Source organism: Panthera onca, chromosome B2 (genome assembly GCF_046562875.1).
Source record: "Panthera onca isolate mPanOnc1 chromosome B2, mPanOnc1 haplotype 2, whole genome shotgun sequence".
In the NCBI taxonomy this organism is placed as follows: domain Eukaryota; kingdom Metazoa; phylum Chordata; class Mammalia; order Carnivora; family Felidae; genus Panthera; species Panthera onca.
This window is the reverse complement of record NC_138343.1, coordinates 98,461,598-98,478,445: the sequence shown is the minus strand read 5'-3', so window position 1 is coordinate 98,478,445 and position 16,848 is coordinate 98,461,598. Positions and strand designations below refer to the sequence as shown.

At 39.3% G+C, this 16,848-nt stretch overlaps 1 protein-coding gene across 5 annotated transcripts in view; it reads right to left on the bottom strand.

The window, feature by feature from the left end:
- FIG4 (FIG4 phosphoinositide 5-phosphatase) overlaps positions 1-16,848 on the bottom strand; it is a 131,496-nt gene that overhangs the window by 71,058 nt on the left and 43,590 nt on the right. For all 5 annotated transcript variants that reach the window (XM_078447204.2, XM_078447201.2, XM_078447205.2 and 2 more), the window contains 8 exons: positions 16,735-16,835; positions 15,077-15,239; positions 14,542-14,639; positions 10,281-10,414; positions 8,233-8,349; positions 5,868-5,913; positions 5,056-5,204; positions 3,954-4,120 (listed from right to left, as the gene is read on the bottom strand). In XM_078447204.2, the coding sequence (XP_078303330.2) occupies positions 3,954-4,120; positions 5,056-5,204; positions 5,868-5,913; positions 8,233-8,349; positions 10,281-10,414; positions 14,542-14,639; positions 15,077-15,239; positions 16,735-16,835 (975 nt within the window). The remainder of the gene's footprint in view (positions 1-3,953; positions 4,121-5,055; positions 5,205-5,867; positions 5,914-8,232; positions 8,350-10,280; positions 10,415-14,541; positions 14,640-15,076; positions 15,240-16,734; positions 16,836-16,848) is intronic.

Below are 16,848 nucleotides of genomic sequence, written 5' to 3'. Positions count from 1 at the left end.
TGGGCCCCATAAGATGAAGGCAGAAAAGTGACCATTGGCTTGGCAATATGGAGACTCCTGGTGATTCTGAAAAGCACAGGTTCAGTGGCATGATAGGGTGGATGCCCAGTGGAACAGGTAGAGAGAACAGGATACAAGAGGAAACAGGCAGGCAGATAACTAGAGAGGTTTTGCTTAGGAATGCAAAGGAAAAGGACTGTGGACTGAGGATGGAAGGAAAAGTCAAAAGGAAAATACCAAGGAGTGCTTTCGTGCTAATGGAAATGAAGCAGTAGAGAGGGGGAAACGGATTATGTGCAGCAATGAAAGCTACAGGGAAAGCATGAAGGGATGGGATTCAAAGCATGACAGAGGGGTTAAACTGAGAGTACTTAGTTGCAACTTTTTCTTCTGCCAAGTTTAACTGCCTTGGTTGCAGGAAAGGTGAATAGTTATTGTTATTTAAAATGTTATTAAAACAAAAATTATTGCCAAGTGTCTTCTTCCTGCTATAGCCAAACACAGCTAATTCACTCTAAACCTCAGAAGGATCACCTTAGAAGGCTGTCTCACTAGTCTTGATAAACTAAAATGTTCTCCCTCGTATGCCCCTGTTCCAGTGGTGAGCAGAAAGGGAAAGAAACTGTCCCACTACTTTACAGCACTATCATAATGCTGTGTGGTGCCATCTCCATGTGTTTTCCAAGTATGGTAGGCTTTGTGGTCTTCACCTTGTGAACTTTTCTTTTTTTTAAATCTGTTTGAGAAGGATCTGATTCTCCCCTATGCATGCATGCACACACATACATACACACACAATAATTATAAATTTCACGTGTGTGCCTGTCTGTATGTATTTATGCATGTGTACAGATCTGTTAACTGCTGAAGGTATCATATATCTTCTCTTTCTTTCTTATAATAGGATTTATTTTATTTATTTTTCTTTTGGGGGAGAGAGAGAGTACATGCACGCGAGTGGGGGAGGGGCAGAGGGAGAGGGAGGGAGAAAATCTCAAGCAGGCTCCATGCCCAGCACAGAACTTGACATGGGACTCAATCCCACAACTGTGAGATTATGACCTGGGGTGAAATCAAGAGTTGGACATTTAACAGGCAGCTTAACCATTTCACCGGCCACTTAACTGACTGAGCCACCCACCCTCTTATAATAGGATTTAAATTCAACAAGCTTCAGTGAAAAAATTCAGCTTACCAAAGTAAATGTAAAAAAAAAAAAAAAATAAAATAAAATTTAGAAGGAGCTTAACAAGGTCCTTCAGACAGTTATAATTATAAAGCTCTTCCTAACACCTGAAGGGAGTATCTAGGTATCTCTTCTTTCCTTATTGGCATCCTCCAACTGCTGATGTAACCAGCTATGTTGGAAACCAAAGACAAAGCTCAGAGCATGCTAATATGTGAAGCTTCAGAACAATTTTTAAAATGAGCCTGAAAGAGACTCAGGTGGGTTGCCCATATAGCATCAATCTGTCTACACAAACCAACAATAAAATTCCTAACAACCTAGGGCAACAAATAAACAAATGGGACTACATCAAACTAAAAAGCTTTTGCACAGTGAAGGAAACCATCAACAAATGAAAAGATAATCTACTGAATGGGAGAAGATATCTGCAAATGATATACCCAATAAGGGGATAATATTCAAAATATATAAAGAACTCACACAGTTCAATATAAAAAAAAAACAAAACAATTGATTAAAAACAAACAATTGGGGCACCTGGGTGGCTCAGTCAGTTAAGTGCCCAACTCTTTGATCTCAGCTCAGGTCATGATCTCATGGTTTGTGAGTCTGAACCCCGCACTGGGCTCTGTGCTGACAGTGTGGAGCCTGCTTGGGATTCTCTCTCTCCACCCTCCTTCCCCATCTCTCTCTCTGCGCCTACTCCACTTGTTCTCTATCTCTCAAAATAAATAAATAAACTGAAAAAAAAAAAAAAAACTGATTAAAAAATGGGCAGAGGACCTGAAGAGAAACTTCTCCAAAGAAGGCATATAGATGGCCAAGAGACACATTGAAAGATACCCAACATCACTAATCACCAGGGAATGCAAATCAAAACCACAATGAAATATCACTTCACATCTGTCCGAATGGCTATTATCAAAAAGACAACAAGCTAACAAGTGTTGGCCAGGAATCAGAGAAAAGGGAATCCTTGTGCACTGTTAGTGTGAATGTAAAATGGCTCAGCCACTATGGAAAACAGTGCAAAGGTTCCTCAGCAAATTAAAACAAGAACTACCATATGATTTGGCAATTCCACTTCTAGGTGTTCAAAGAAAACAAAAACACTGATTCAAAAAGACGCACCCCTATGCTCACTGGAGCATTACATACAATAGCCAAGATAGTGAAGTTGAGCTTTCTTTCATATGTTTGGAATCCATTGCATTTTTTTCCCTACGAACTGTACATTTCATTTGCCTATTTTTTTCTCTTAAACTGTTGGTCTCTTTATTTTGGCTTATTACATCTAAAGGAAATACTGGCTCTTTATATCTAAAGGAAATTAGCATTTGATGGTAGGTTTCAAAATTCTCCATAGCTTATCTTTTGACTTAATTTGCTGTTTGTCTGTCTACATAAATTTTTTTGGTAATGAGAGGAAAAAAATTCCTAGCAACTTAATTTCAAGTATCTTCCTGCCCACCCCAGAGGAATAACGTAAGGAAGTTAAGTTTTGTAAAGTTATCTTGAGTGCTTTAAAGAGAATGGTTCTATAAATATATTGTCCTAACATAATATCCACTGTATTTTTAAAATAAGTTGTACACCCCAACGACACCATGCTTCTCAAAATAAAGTTTGTTTTAGCTACATTATTCATAAAATAATTGCTTTCATAGTAGTTCTTCTCACAGTTGTGGACAATTTTGTCTTATCTTTCCACGACCATTTTCTATCTTTTAATAGTACTCCTTGCTTTTTAAATAATGTACAGCTACACATTCATTCTCTCTGTCCCCCAGTCTTATTAAAAAACACTTTACTTGGTCCTTATATATCAATAATCATTCCCATTATAGGGACAATGATAACAGAGTACAGAAGAGTGGATGCTCCCTTTCCATCAGAACAGTTTTCAACCTTTTCCATGGTAACCCACCCCCAGAGAGATAGGAACATATTGGCAGACTACTTACACAAGTGTTACAGGTTGAACTGTGTCTCCCCAAAAGATATGGTAAAGCCGTAAGCCCTGGGACCTGTGAATGTGACCTTATTTGGAAGTTGAGTCTGCAGATATGATCCAGTTAAGATGCAGTCACTCTAGGGAAACCTAGGTGGCTCAGTTGGTTAAGTGACCTTCGTTGGCTCAGGTCATGATCTCATGGCTTGTGAGTTTGAGCCCCGCGTGGGGCTCTGTGCTGACAGCTCAGAGCCTGGAGCCTGCTTTGGATTCTGTGTCTCCCTCTCTCTCTGCCCCTCCCCCACTCACACTCTGTCTCTCTCTCAAAAATAAACATTAAAAATTTTTTTAAAAAAAAAGACGCAGTCACTCTAGAGTAGGGCAGCCCATAATCCACTATGACTAGTGTCCCTACAAGAAGAGAGGGACTCACAGGGAAAGTGCCATGAAGACACAGACACAAGGGGAAAATGCCAGGCAATGTCAGAGGCAGAAATTAAAGTGCCGTACTTGCAAGCCACGGATCACCAGCAATCATCAGAAGCTAAGAAGCAAGTTAGGATTCTCCCCTGGAGCCTCCAGGGAGAAGGAGCACGGCCCTGCTCATATCCTGATCTTGGACTTCTAGCCTCCAGAACTGTGAGACAACAAATCTGTTGTTGAGCACCTTCAAAGTAAGATTCTATTTTATTTAAACTTTCAAAATATTTAATTTTGATTTCACTTAGCCAGATTGCTTAAAAAAGGAAAATGCATAAGAAGAAAAATGCACATCAGGTAAAGTTGTAGAAATGCTTATTATTCCAGAATTACCTGAAAAAGCATTGCTGTAATATCTAGACAGGGTCTGCATGATGTCTTTTGAGTGCTGGGTCCATGGTGCTATCTTTCTGTAGGTTTTGACACGGTGAACAAGTTGAGAACCACCATACTGAAGGGACAGGGTATCCCCATGATCTTCATAGAGTTCCTCAAATAACCTAAACCAAAGAAAAACAAACATTAAAAAATTTTACCGAAAGTGTTACACACACTCTTCACTTAGCCACCTTTGAATTCCTAAAAGCCTTTCAAGTAGACTCTTGATGATAAATGTACGTGCAAAATATACACTATAGTAATAATCTAAAAAGTAACAAAATCAAAGAAAACACTGAAAAGGAAGTAAGGGCACCAAAAACGTAACCCACCAAAGCCAGACCACGGTGGTTCTAACCTTATTGAAAGACTTCTAACATTTTTCCTCTTTCTAATTGATTTTTCAGATCAATTTATCTCCCACAACAGAATTTTCTGCCTTTCTGGGACAGACAAACCATATTCTTTCCTAAGAACACATTTGAAACTCGTATTTCTTCACGTGCCTGTTAAGATTTTCAGTGCAGCGGTATCTGTGGATTTGGCCATTTGGAAGCTGATCTCTTTGCTCAACAGAGCCTTTATGACTCCATCAGATGACCAATAACAACCATCATTGTATTTTCAAGAAACAGCACTTCACGCAGTGCCATGGATCCAATGAGCAATGAAGACACAGTAATCCTTAATGAAGAATCAATCTTTTATATGCCTTATATTTTTAATTCCAAATGTACGAAGTCACATTACTTTTTCTTTCTAATGCAGTCTGAATTTATTTTTTTTTTAAACCACTAGTCTGTATTTATCTAAAGCACTTTGGATTTATCTAAAGAGCATAGTGTTTACTAATAATTAACACCAACAAAAAATAAAAACCATGGCAATAACACACAGGTCTTTAATAAAAGTATTTATTACAGAATTAATTTGAATAGTTTTAGCAACATAATTTTTGAGAAGCTAAATGAAGAAACGAGTCCATAGAATTCCTTATTACTAATCAGTTTTGCTTTCTGTCATTACCAGCACTCAAAAGGCAGAAAAGAAGATTTACCTAACTGCATCTGTATCAAACTGTAGATTAGGCTTGTCGATCAGTCCCAAGGAGTACAGCTGATAAGCCAAAGCACATTTTCCCACCATAAACTGTGCCGTGTTGGTGCGGTCTAAACAGTCCACACAGTTGGTTCGAAGAACACCAGTCTAAAGAGAAATACCTTAAGACTTTCCAACCATTATTCAGTGACCAAAACTGCTTCTATCCCACTTTAGATTTCTTTTCTTAAAAAGCAGAAGAAAAGCTGTAGGCAGGGTATTATTCCTGCACAAATAATGAAGAACATTATAAAAGGTTACATTTGCTGCTCACTTAATATTGCTGCAATGGCATTGTTATACCTTCTAGTCTATATTTGAATTTTCTTTTTGAGTTTAAGATAAAACAGATAACTAACATTTTCCACATGTACCGATTAGTAAAATATGTTGCTTTTTCCATGATAGATCTTTTATTGTAGAAACCAAATATTCAGTGGTTGGGGCCTTATTTTTATTAAAGCATGATTAATATATATGGTGATTGTATCTGGGTCATTTTCCAAAGTGATTCGAATTTATTCTTTTCCCATTTGTTTATGTTTCAATTTCCAATAATAAAAATTATAATGTTTAAGAAAAAATCCACAGGCCATTATTATTTTAGTTGCACATCATTTGTAAGAGTTAAACACTAGCAGTAAGGCTTTTAAAAATCCTGATTAATAATTTTGCATTAAATAAGAAGTATATCTCTCTCCACAACTACTTTCAGAAAACATCATGCACTGCGAATAGAGATTCTATTCACTATTAATATAATATCTATACCTGCAGGCGACCAGTGGGAATCACACATCCTCCTAGTTCATTCCACCTGTGTTTAAAAATAGATGCTTTAAAAAAATTTTAATAGCATAATCTATATTCATTTTTGGTACTAGCTCTTTATAAAGAATCAAAGTAATAGGGCTGAATGCACCAGAATGACCAGCTGATTCTGCTTACTTTCATTCTTTCTGGTAAGTGAATATGCAAATAACCAAGATGGAATGCTATCCCTGCTCTCCCTCCTCACGGAGAACCCAGGGAAACCCAGGAAAGAAGCAACTTAACTTGCCCCAGTGTCGCACAACTCAGGCATTTATCACCCATGTTCAACCAAAATCCCTGTTGCATTAATTTAAGCCTATTTCCTCTTTGGTCTCTACAGACATGAATAGTAATTGCAGGGGATCTTTCTAATAAAATCTTCCAAGCCTTATCCTCCTTCCCTCAGTGTTAAGATTCTCCACCTCCTCTAGCTTTATTTCATGGAGTTTTGTTGCATACCTTTGGTTGTTTTTGCAGACTTCCTTATTATTTTCCCTCCTTCTTATTTTCTCCATGTGCTAATGAATGCCTGGGGGTATGTTCTAAGTACTATATAATGAAATTGCTATTTTATTTTAATTATTTAAAATATTATAATTATTTAAAACATTTTAATTTCTTAAGAATTAAATTTTAATTTAACAATTTATTAATTTTAATTATTATTTTTAATTATTAAAAAAAAAATTTAAGTTTGAGAGAGACAGAGACAGTGTGACCGGGGGAGGGGCAGAGAGAGAGAGGTAGAGAGAGAGAATCCCAAGCAGGCTCTATACTGTTGAGCCTGGACCTGGGGCTAAAACTCATGAAACCATGAGATTGTAACCTGAGTCAAAACCAAGAGTCGGACATTTCACCAACTGAACCACCCGGGGAACCCCCAAGATATTTTAATTATTTAAAAGAAGGTGCAGTACAGAAAAGAGTTAACAGGTCTGACTGCTTTCCTCAGAAAGGCCTGCTAACACAGTTGGTCCTTGGCTGGCATCTGGGAACTTGTGTTCTCATTCCCCGACAGACAAGAGTGCCTCACTGTACCTAAACTGTCTGTAGAGACAATATGGTTTTGCTGAACAACCTCTTTCCTTACGGGAGTCAGGAATTTTGGTATGTGTCAAGCAGAGCCGTCTAGGGGACCAGCCTCCAATAAAACACCCTGACGCTGAGTATTTAATAATCTTCTCTGATTGGCAACATTTCACACATGCTGTGACAACAGGTTGCAGGGGGAGTTAAGCATGTTCTGTGTGACTCCATTAAGAGAGAACTTTGAAAGTTTCACCTATTTCCTCTGGACTTTGCCACATATGCCTTTTCCCTTTGCGAATTTTGCTTTGTATCCTTTGACATTAATAAATCACAGCCATGAGTACAACAATATGCTGAATGCTTTGACATTTCCTCATGAATCAAGGATCCTGGGGATGGTCTTGAGGACCACCGTCACAGATATCCCAAAATTCAAACTGTAACAAAAGGATGCTTTCTTTTATTATTTTTTTGTCTATTTATTTTTGAGGGAGAGAGAGACAGAGACAGAGAGACAGAGTGTGACCGGGGAGGGACAGAGAGAGAGACACACACACACAGAATTGGAAGTAGGCTGCAGGATCTGAGCTGTCAGCACAGAGCCCAACACGGGGTTCGAACTCACTCACGAACTGTGAGATCATGACCTAAGCCAAAGTTGGACACCTAACTGACTGAGCCACCCAGGCGCCCCAGAAAAGGATGATTTCTAAAGATATACACACGACAGTTGGTTTTTGCTCTGTGCGGTTTTTTGGTTTTTACCATTATAATTAACTTTGTTAGCTGAAAATAAAATGCTGGGAAGGTATAACATTAGTTCATTAAAAGACACATAAAACAGGATCCTTGATCTGAAGAAGCTCACAAAGTAGTAATGAAGAAAGGTTTGTGAACAATAACTATAATACAGTGATAAACATGATTTTCATAAAAATGTCATAGGAAAAAATTTACATTTCATAAATGTATTTAGTCTATGGAAAAAAATTCCTGCCCTTAATGCTAAAAAATAGAATTCATTGCAGAAAATTTTACTTGGCAGAAACATCTGATGTAATGTCTATTCCATGAATAAGAGACATTCTGTGGCTTCCATCAGAAGTCTATACAACCGCCAGAGGAAATCCCATGCCGATAGTGAAAGTTCATTCCACAATCACATGAGTAGCTTGTCTTGTCTCCCCAAAGAAATAAATTCATCCATCTTTCAAGTAATACAAACTGCTCATATTTATAATATTTTTATCCACAAGAGCAAAATTCTTGATTTAAGTTTTCACACCATACATACTTTTCATCTGGCCGCAAAATGCTACAGTAAGAATCAGGGCGGTTTACAAAGAACCCAGTTTTCTTCACCACACTTTCTGCAATCACATTCAGTCGATCAAGAACATTACACAGCTTGCTGAGGAGAGAAGGAAGAATGAGAAAACTGAGAAGAGACAAGTCTAATGTATACTTATCTTTGCATCAGAAGCAAATAAAGTCTACAGTAATGACAGGGATTTAAGGTTTTTTTTTTTAATATGAAATTTATTGTCAAATTGGTTTCCATACAACACCCAGTGCTCATCTCAACAGGTGCCCTCCTCAATACCCATCACCCACCCTCCCCTCCCTCCCACCCCCCATCAACCCTCAGTTTATTCTCAGTTTTTAAGAGTCTCTTATGGTTTGGCTCCCTCCCTCTCTAACTTTTTTTTTTCTTCCCCTCTCCCATGGTCCTCTGTCAACTGATGAATGGATAAATAAATTGTGGTTTATATACACAATGGAATACTACTTGGCAATGAGAAAGAATGAAATATGGCCTTTTGTAGCAACGTGGATGGATCTGGAGAGTGTTGTGCTAAGTGAGATAAGTCATAAAGAGAAAGACAGATGGGGCGCCTGGGTGGCTCAGTCGGTTAAGCGGCCGACTTCGGCTCAGGTCATGATCTCGTGGTCCGTGAGTTCGAGCCCCGCGTCGGGCTCTGTGCTGACAGCTCAGACCCTGGAGCCTGTTTCAGATTCTGTGTCTCCCTCTCTCTGACCCTCCCCTGTTCATGCTTTGTCTCTCTCTGTCTCAAAAATAAATAAACGTTAAAAAAAAATTAAAAAAAAAAAAAATAAAGAGAAAGACAGATACCATATGTTTTCACTCTTATGTGGATCCTGGGATTTAAGTTTTAAAATGTCCGGTTTGTATTCAACAGGAACATTGTAACAATTAATTTCTGCAATATAATGTGTGTTCAATAACTAGCAAGATTTGGTGCAAGAGACATGAAGGGCCTGTATCAACTCTTGGCAAGCCTTAATCTTGGCACATTACACCCCCAGGAGAGCTTCTCCCAAAGCCTTTCGCTACTTAAGAGTCAAATCAGTCAAGTCAATACGCATTCATAAAATGTGAGCAGAATACAATGCACAGTGCGGGTGGCAGGGGAAGGAAACACTGGAAAATAAATATAAATGGTGTCAACCTGTAATGAGTCTTAGACTCTAGGAAAATGTGTGCATGTGTGTGTGTGTGTGTGTGTGTGTGTGTGTGTGTGTGTGTGTGCATGGGTATCTAACTACACAAAATGAGTTAGAAAAAAGTACAATGAGTTAAAGTACAAAACAATACGGTAACATTAAAAAAATGAACAACACCTCAGAATAAACTTAGTGTTAATATGAACGCCTAGTAAATGAGTAAAAGGACAACGTAAGGTTAAGGAAAGAAAGTTCCCTGGATGACCAGAGTTTTGAGTCAGGTCCTTGACAGGTAAAGTAGAGGTAGGAATGCACCCCAGGGAGGTGGGGGTCAAACCACAGAAGAAAAGGCTCAGGAATGGGACCCTGGCTGCCACCCTGGGCGCTGGGCATGCAGTTTCATCTTCTAGGAAAAGAACAGCCCGGGTATAAAGAAAAAGTTACTACATTCTGGAATGGGGCTTTCACACTACACTAAGAGTTTGAATTGCCTATGAACAGTCAGGAGTCACTACAGGTTCATCCACAAGCCAGATCTGCCAAAAGTGGTATCTGAGAAGGTGACCAAATGGGGACAAGATGAAACAGGGCACAGTGAAACTAATGGCTGTAAGGGAAAGCGTGGAACAGAGATGTCCTGAAGTGACTAGTTACTTAAAAGAGAATGTGCAGGTGGTACTGGTGGTGGGCAAAGAAAAGAGTTTGGTCAATTAATTTAAGCACTCAGATTACACATCAGCACCAAAACAGCCCCTCAGTGGGTTCATGAAGGAAATTAAAAGAGAACATTCACTTTACCATAGAGAGCAGCTTCCGGCTACTTTATGTCACAAGAAAAGGAAAATATCAGAACCAAACATATGGACATCTACTCACCTCTTGGTGTACTTGGCCATATCCCAAGGAATATAAATAATGGTGTGCTCAGGAGGCAAAAACTGGTTGAGGTACGTCACAGCAGCTACAAGTTCTTCACTCAGAATTCTCTCATGCTTTCTTTTCTCTCGTTCCTTTATCAAAAATGAAACATTTTCAGGGTTCTAGTTACCTTAAGTCAGAGGAAGAGACTTTCAACATTTTTACTTTTCAGCTAAGGCAAGAAGCCTAAGTCTTAAATATACTGGGAAAAAAAGCCTAAAATAAAAATAATATAAATTCAAAGAAATAAATACTTCATTGAATTAAAGTCAACAGATAATTAGCTTCAAAAATTCAAGGAGATGAGATTTTTTTTTAATAACCTCCTGCAGCTCCAAGATGCTCGGTTCACCCTCCCAGGCCTCGTCTCCACCCTCCACACCCCACTCTGTCAGAAAAGAACTCCCCAAGGACCAGAAGAACGAAACCCTGAACTCCAGCCCACTAAGGACAAGACAGAAATCCACTAGGTCTGGATGGATAATCTCTAAACTGGCTGAGAGTGTTCTGCAGCCTACATGTGTTTCTAAATTTGATTCTTAAACACCCTGTGAGGTAGCCAAGCGAGGCACTTTCTCCCCTTTCAACACTGTGGTTGAACTGAAGTTGAGAGGTGTTCATGGACCAAATCTTACCTTCTGCCTCCCTGCCTGCTGTACCTCCTTACATATTACATGCCTCTCATTTAAGAGACATTAATGCAGGGGCGCCTGGGTGGCTCAGTCGGTTAAGCATCCGACTTCAGCTCAGGTCGTGATCTCGGGGTTCATGGGTTCGAGCCCCACGTCAGGCTCTGTGCTGACAGCTCGGAGCCTGGAGCCTGCTTCAGATACTGTCTCTCTCTCTCTCTCTCTGCCCCTCTCCCACTTGCTCTCTATCTCTGTCTCTGTCTCTCTTAAAAAATAAACATTAAAAAATTTTTTAAAAAAAAAGGAGAGAGGCTAGTGTGTTCCAGTATAGCTCTGTGGCTGGAATGCTGGCTCAGCTGCCTGCTAGCCACATAGCCTTGGGCAAGGTTCTCACCTTTCCAGGGCCTCTATTTCTTCATCTATAAAATGGGGTAACAATAGTATCTCCCTTACAGCGATGATGTGAGGTTTAAAAGAGATAAAACACAGTAATCTCTTATCAGAGTAACTGTCATGTGAGAACTATGAATAACAATCAGCCATTTTTATTGTTATCCTGATCAGGACTTCACTTAGAAATAAAGAAAAACAATTCAGTGACAGTGACACCAACATGGTGTTGAAGCACTATCGCTGGCATCAAAATGGGTCTCTGCTGTTTTCAGTCACGGTAGTAGTTATTAATTGTCATGAATGTAATTAGATAGCCACTGTGGAAACAAAAAGGGTATCTCTTCTGCACAGCTGAAAAAGTCAAATGGAGGAATTAGAAAAGAGTTGATTAAGAACAGTGTTAAATCAGTTTAGGATGAACATGTATTTAGCTGTTTACATCCGAGAAAATTAAATTATGTATCTGGAATTTTTCTCAGAAGCACTTTGAATCAACTAGGGAAACAAAACCTTTTTGAAATTTTTTGATCAAATCTGACATTTTATGAGAGGGAGAGAAAAGGTTATTTAATCAACCTTAGATCATCTCCATGTAAAAAGAATCTGCTTTATGCCTTGTCTGTCCATCGTGGATTAGTGGTAGTGGGTTTAGTCAACCTCCTTTGGGTCGCAGAGTCCTATTACAACCAGATGAAAACGTCACAAATGTAAGTGATTTTAAGTATCACTTCAAGAAGTCAGAGACTCCCCCACTGCCTGTCACCCACGGCCCCCAGACTAAACACGTTCAGTGCTTGATTCCAGGTTGACTTCCTATTGATTCCTCAGTAGTGGTACTGACCGTGCATGGATTGCTACAAAATGTCAACCAGCACCTCAAACTTCCACAACTAGGGAAGGTGGGGTAGGGGTGGGATTACAACACAGGGTAAAAAAGAAAAGAAATCAAGAAAAGCATTTCATTTTAGTGACTTCATACAGAGGCAGAATAAAGAGTGAACATCCTGGGGTGCGGCTGACTGGGTGGCTGACTCTTGATTTCAGCTCAGGTCATGATCTCATGGGTTCGTGGGATCGAACCCCACATCGGGCTCTGTGCTGACAGTGCAGAGCCTGCTTGGGATTCTCTCTCCCCCTCTCTCTCTCTGCCCCTCCCCTGTGCACACGCTCTTTTTCTCTCTCTAAATAAATAAATAAACTTTAAAAAAAAGTGAATATCCTTCAGTATCATTCAATACACACAATTGCATTCTTTGACTCTAATCACAAATTAGTACTTTTTCCAAATGAACTGAATAAACATCTTTTAACGTATGAATAAAATAACTAACAGCAAAAACAACAAAAAACTTTTTTCTATTCCACAAAATAGCGACTTAATCTCCAAACTATTTTCTACTTATCTCTAATTATTGTCAGGATTTTTAGGACAATGGAATGATGAACGAGTACAATTTTTTAAGTCCCCTGATTAACCTTTAAATATTAACAAATATATTTTGCTAATAAATGTACATTTGAGAAACCTGGGTAAGCACACTTTACAATCACATGTATCAGATGTTATTTTTGAATCTGCGTATTTAATACAGAATTACTTCAAACATCATAGACTGAATGTCCATTTAGCCATAGCTTCTAACCATATTGTACGGACTTTGTATACCATGAAGAAGAGCCAGCGTTCCCTATTTTGGTGAATGGCATCACCATCCATCCACCTGAGTAACCAGAAGCCCAGGGATCAAACCTGACATCTCCCTCTCCCTCATCTCAAATCTAGCCCATCACCGAGTCTACTGCTTCCATACACTTCTCCTCAGCTCTACCATACCACCCTGGTTTAAACCAGGGTCACCCCTTTTCTGGATAACTAGAATAACCTCCTATGTGGCCTTCCAACATATTCTTTAACCTTGTGCCAATCTACATGTTCTCTTTGTTGAGGTCAGGATGACCTTTTCAAAATATACATCAGACCACAATCCTCGCAATCATGCAAAACCTTCAATGGTTTTCCATTACACTCCCAGGATAAAGACCACACTCATCAACACACCCTACAATGCTCTGCATGGTCTGGCCAGAACTATCTCTTCAGCCTCGTCTCACAACAGGCTCTCTGGTCCTCATCAGCAAGGCCCCTGCCATAAGGCCTTCCCTTCCTCAAAGGTACCATATCCGACCCAGGGCCGTGGTACCTGCTGTTCTGAGTTGAATATTACTCCCTCTCTTCTTGGCCTAGTTAATGCCTCTTCCTTCAGTCTGTGCTGACTCATCATCTCCTTGGGGGAAACTTCTCTCCCATTATAAGCTCTCATAGCACCGTTTAGCCTGTCTCAGTACCTCTGCATTACTTCACCATCTCCTCCATTAGACTATTAGCTCTGTGAAGGCAGGAATTGTTTCTGTGACTGCCTTGGCACAAAGGAAACCTTCAAGAATACTTGTTAAATAATGAACTAAATGGACACAGGATTCCTTGGTGTTGATTAAATTAACATTTCTTAATCAACCTCTCAGAATAACCTCAGACACTACTAAGTTGTTGGCCACTGCTGTGACCATAACAAAACCCTTGCTCTTCATGCTTTCGGTGTCTTCGTGGCTGTGGACTGAGATTCTTTCAATGCAACAGATATAGATACAATTTATTACCTGCTCTCCCTGCTCTCCATCCTAGGCTAATGACCTGAGTGCCTACTTATATACACGAGGTATGTTGCCCAGACGCCTCTCACAAGGAAGCACAGAACTGTAAGGCCATGCCACCACTTTGTCCACCTGGTCCTTGAACCACAGTAGTACCCCAATTTCCGAATCTAGCCTTTAGACCCTACTACTACATATTAGCTTTCCTAAGAGATCTCTGGATTGTCTAGGGAATGGGGTGTATCAAGACTAGGCTGTGACTGTGTGATCTCCATGCTTCCTTCTCCGATCTGTCCTGGAAACTCAGAAGACGGGCAGACAGCACCACCCTCTTCCCTTGAAGACATACTGCTGATTCTCCCAGTTACCCAGGGAAGAGGCCACACAGAATCTAAGGCCAAAGGACAATGCCTTCGACAATCAGACACAGTGCTCTGTCACAACACAGAAAGTCTATAAAGCAAGCTTGTTAAACCCCTTTGTGCCAAGGAAAGATTTTTCTGGTGTGACTGAATTTCCTAAGCAAACAGATGAGCACACCATACCTTCACTAAATTCAAGATGATGATGGGGGAGCCAAACCTTTGAAGCATCTGGTCAAAGTGAAGGGCAGCCACGTGTGCAAACGGATCTGCCTGATCCACTGAGGGGGATAAAAAGGATGAATAAATAAATACCAAAATAAAAATTATAAAGCAAGAATAAAGACGCATAGGGCTTGGTTTTGTTTTTTAATGTTTAAAAAATGCAATACAACTAGTAGTTTCAATTAATTAATTCAATTAATCTAGTAGTTTCACTTCCCAAATTCCTCTTGAGCTTATCAGACACTCCTTCTACACGTATTTATTGAATTTGACTGATTCTTACATTTCTGAAGTAAAATACAATTTACTAGCAGTCAAAATTAAAGAAAACTTATAAAGTTATTGAATAAAAATAACAGATGTCCTTCTTCTAAATTATCTACCTTCCAGTAGCAAAACTTGGTTAAAATCTAAGAATTTATGAGATTTCTGTTCATCATCTCTAAATGTGGGTTAAAAAAAGGGTTACTATTAAAAAGATTGTTCCACGTACACGTAATAGGTGGTTTAGGCATCATAGTTGAAATGTCCTGAGACCAGTATAAAGGCACTGATCCTCTAACTTGTACATAAGAAGAATAACTTCCTGCAGTAAAAGACATCACAGAAGCATCACAGAGTATTTGTTCAGTCTCCACTTCATTTGCAACATCGCCCTGGAAAGAAAGGTGGCATTTAAAGATATTTTATGTTCTCAGAATTTTTTAATGGAACAAATTTCCAAGTATATAATGAAATTATAATTCCCATTTTAGAACATTTTAAAGAGGTAAATGTTGATCAATATTCAATGTGCACATTAGAAAAGGAAAGCCATTAAAATGCAACAACAAAAAAGGCAATTAAAAATAGCCAAGAATAGATTAGGAAAAAATCAAATTAAATAGCTAATAATACAAGTAGCAGACAGAGAACAGCCTGAGTGATATAAATGGCAGAGAGGGACAGAAAAGGAAAACAATTACATGAAATTATACTGGAGGTCAGCAAGACCAGCAGAATATAAAACTTTAGTTCTGAAGACTGGGGAGGAATGGAAGGGACAAAACAGTGAGATTCAAATAATGCCTGATGGAAAGAAGCAAAAAAAAAAAAAAAAAAAAAAAAAAAATTCTTGAGTTCGCTTTACTTGTAAAAGTATATAAGGATATGATGAAGAATAATTTTCATGTCTGTTTGATTATCCTTAAAATATTCAAAAGTAAGTAACATAGCAAAATTCCAATTTTTCTTAGAGCACCAGTTATAAATATTTTCATTGTGTTGATATAATTTTAAGAACAATGTTGCTATTTTTGCCCTGGATTAAAGCCCAGTGTCTCACTCAATCTGTCTACTCAAACACACATCTGCATAAGACTCAAGCTGTCTACTGCAAATGGAGATGAAACACTCAGAGGGGATTACATGACTGATGGCAGGACGGAATTTCTGTTGTGGTTATTTTCCAGGGGTGAGCTGAATAAGGAGCCTCCCTTGAGCCAACCTAAAGCAGAGGGAGTGGAATTAAGGGTTTCCATGCCTTGCTCTACTTTGTCTTCTCATCAGGGAGGCATTTCCGGGGCACCTGGGTGGCTCAGTTAGTTAAGTGCGGACTTCAGCTCAGGTCATGATCTCCCAATTCGTGGGCTCGGGCCCCACACCCGGCTCTGTGCTGACAGCTCAGAGCTTGGAGCCTGCCTCGGATTCTGTGTCTCCCTCTGTCTCTGCTCCTCCCCCACTCATGCTCTGTGTGTCTTTCTCTCAAAAATGAATAAACATTAAAAAATATTTTTTAAAAAGATGCATTTCCAGCAAGTGCTCCCCTCCACTTATTCCTCAGATGGAGGAGCTTTGCTATTTTAGTCTTTACACTAAATATGCACTACATTTTGTCATATATTACTGAAATGGCTCATTGTCCACAACGTTAGACTTGTCACAACTCCCCAAGGCATTGCATAACTTGCTCTAAGATAGCTGATTTTCCAGAACATCTGTATATATTAGTCATATTTCCCAAGTTTCAGACACTCTGGGGAATTAATTATTCTCTTGATCATGTCTCAAACTAACAAATGCCATCTTCTAGAATTCCACTTTGCTTCCTCTGAAAGCAAAGCAGATGTGAAAGGTGAAAATGTCAGCAGCACTGTTGCTTCTCCATCTTACCTCACAGTTTGCGCCTCTCTTGAGAAAGCGGGTCCCGGCAAACTTACTGGATCTTCTAGCTATTAGAGTGACATAGACTGGTCGTCCATAGATCAACAGCTCTTAGAAATCGAG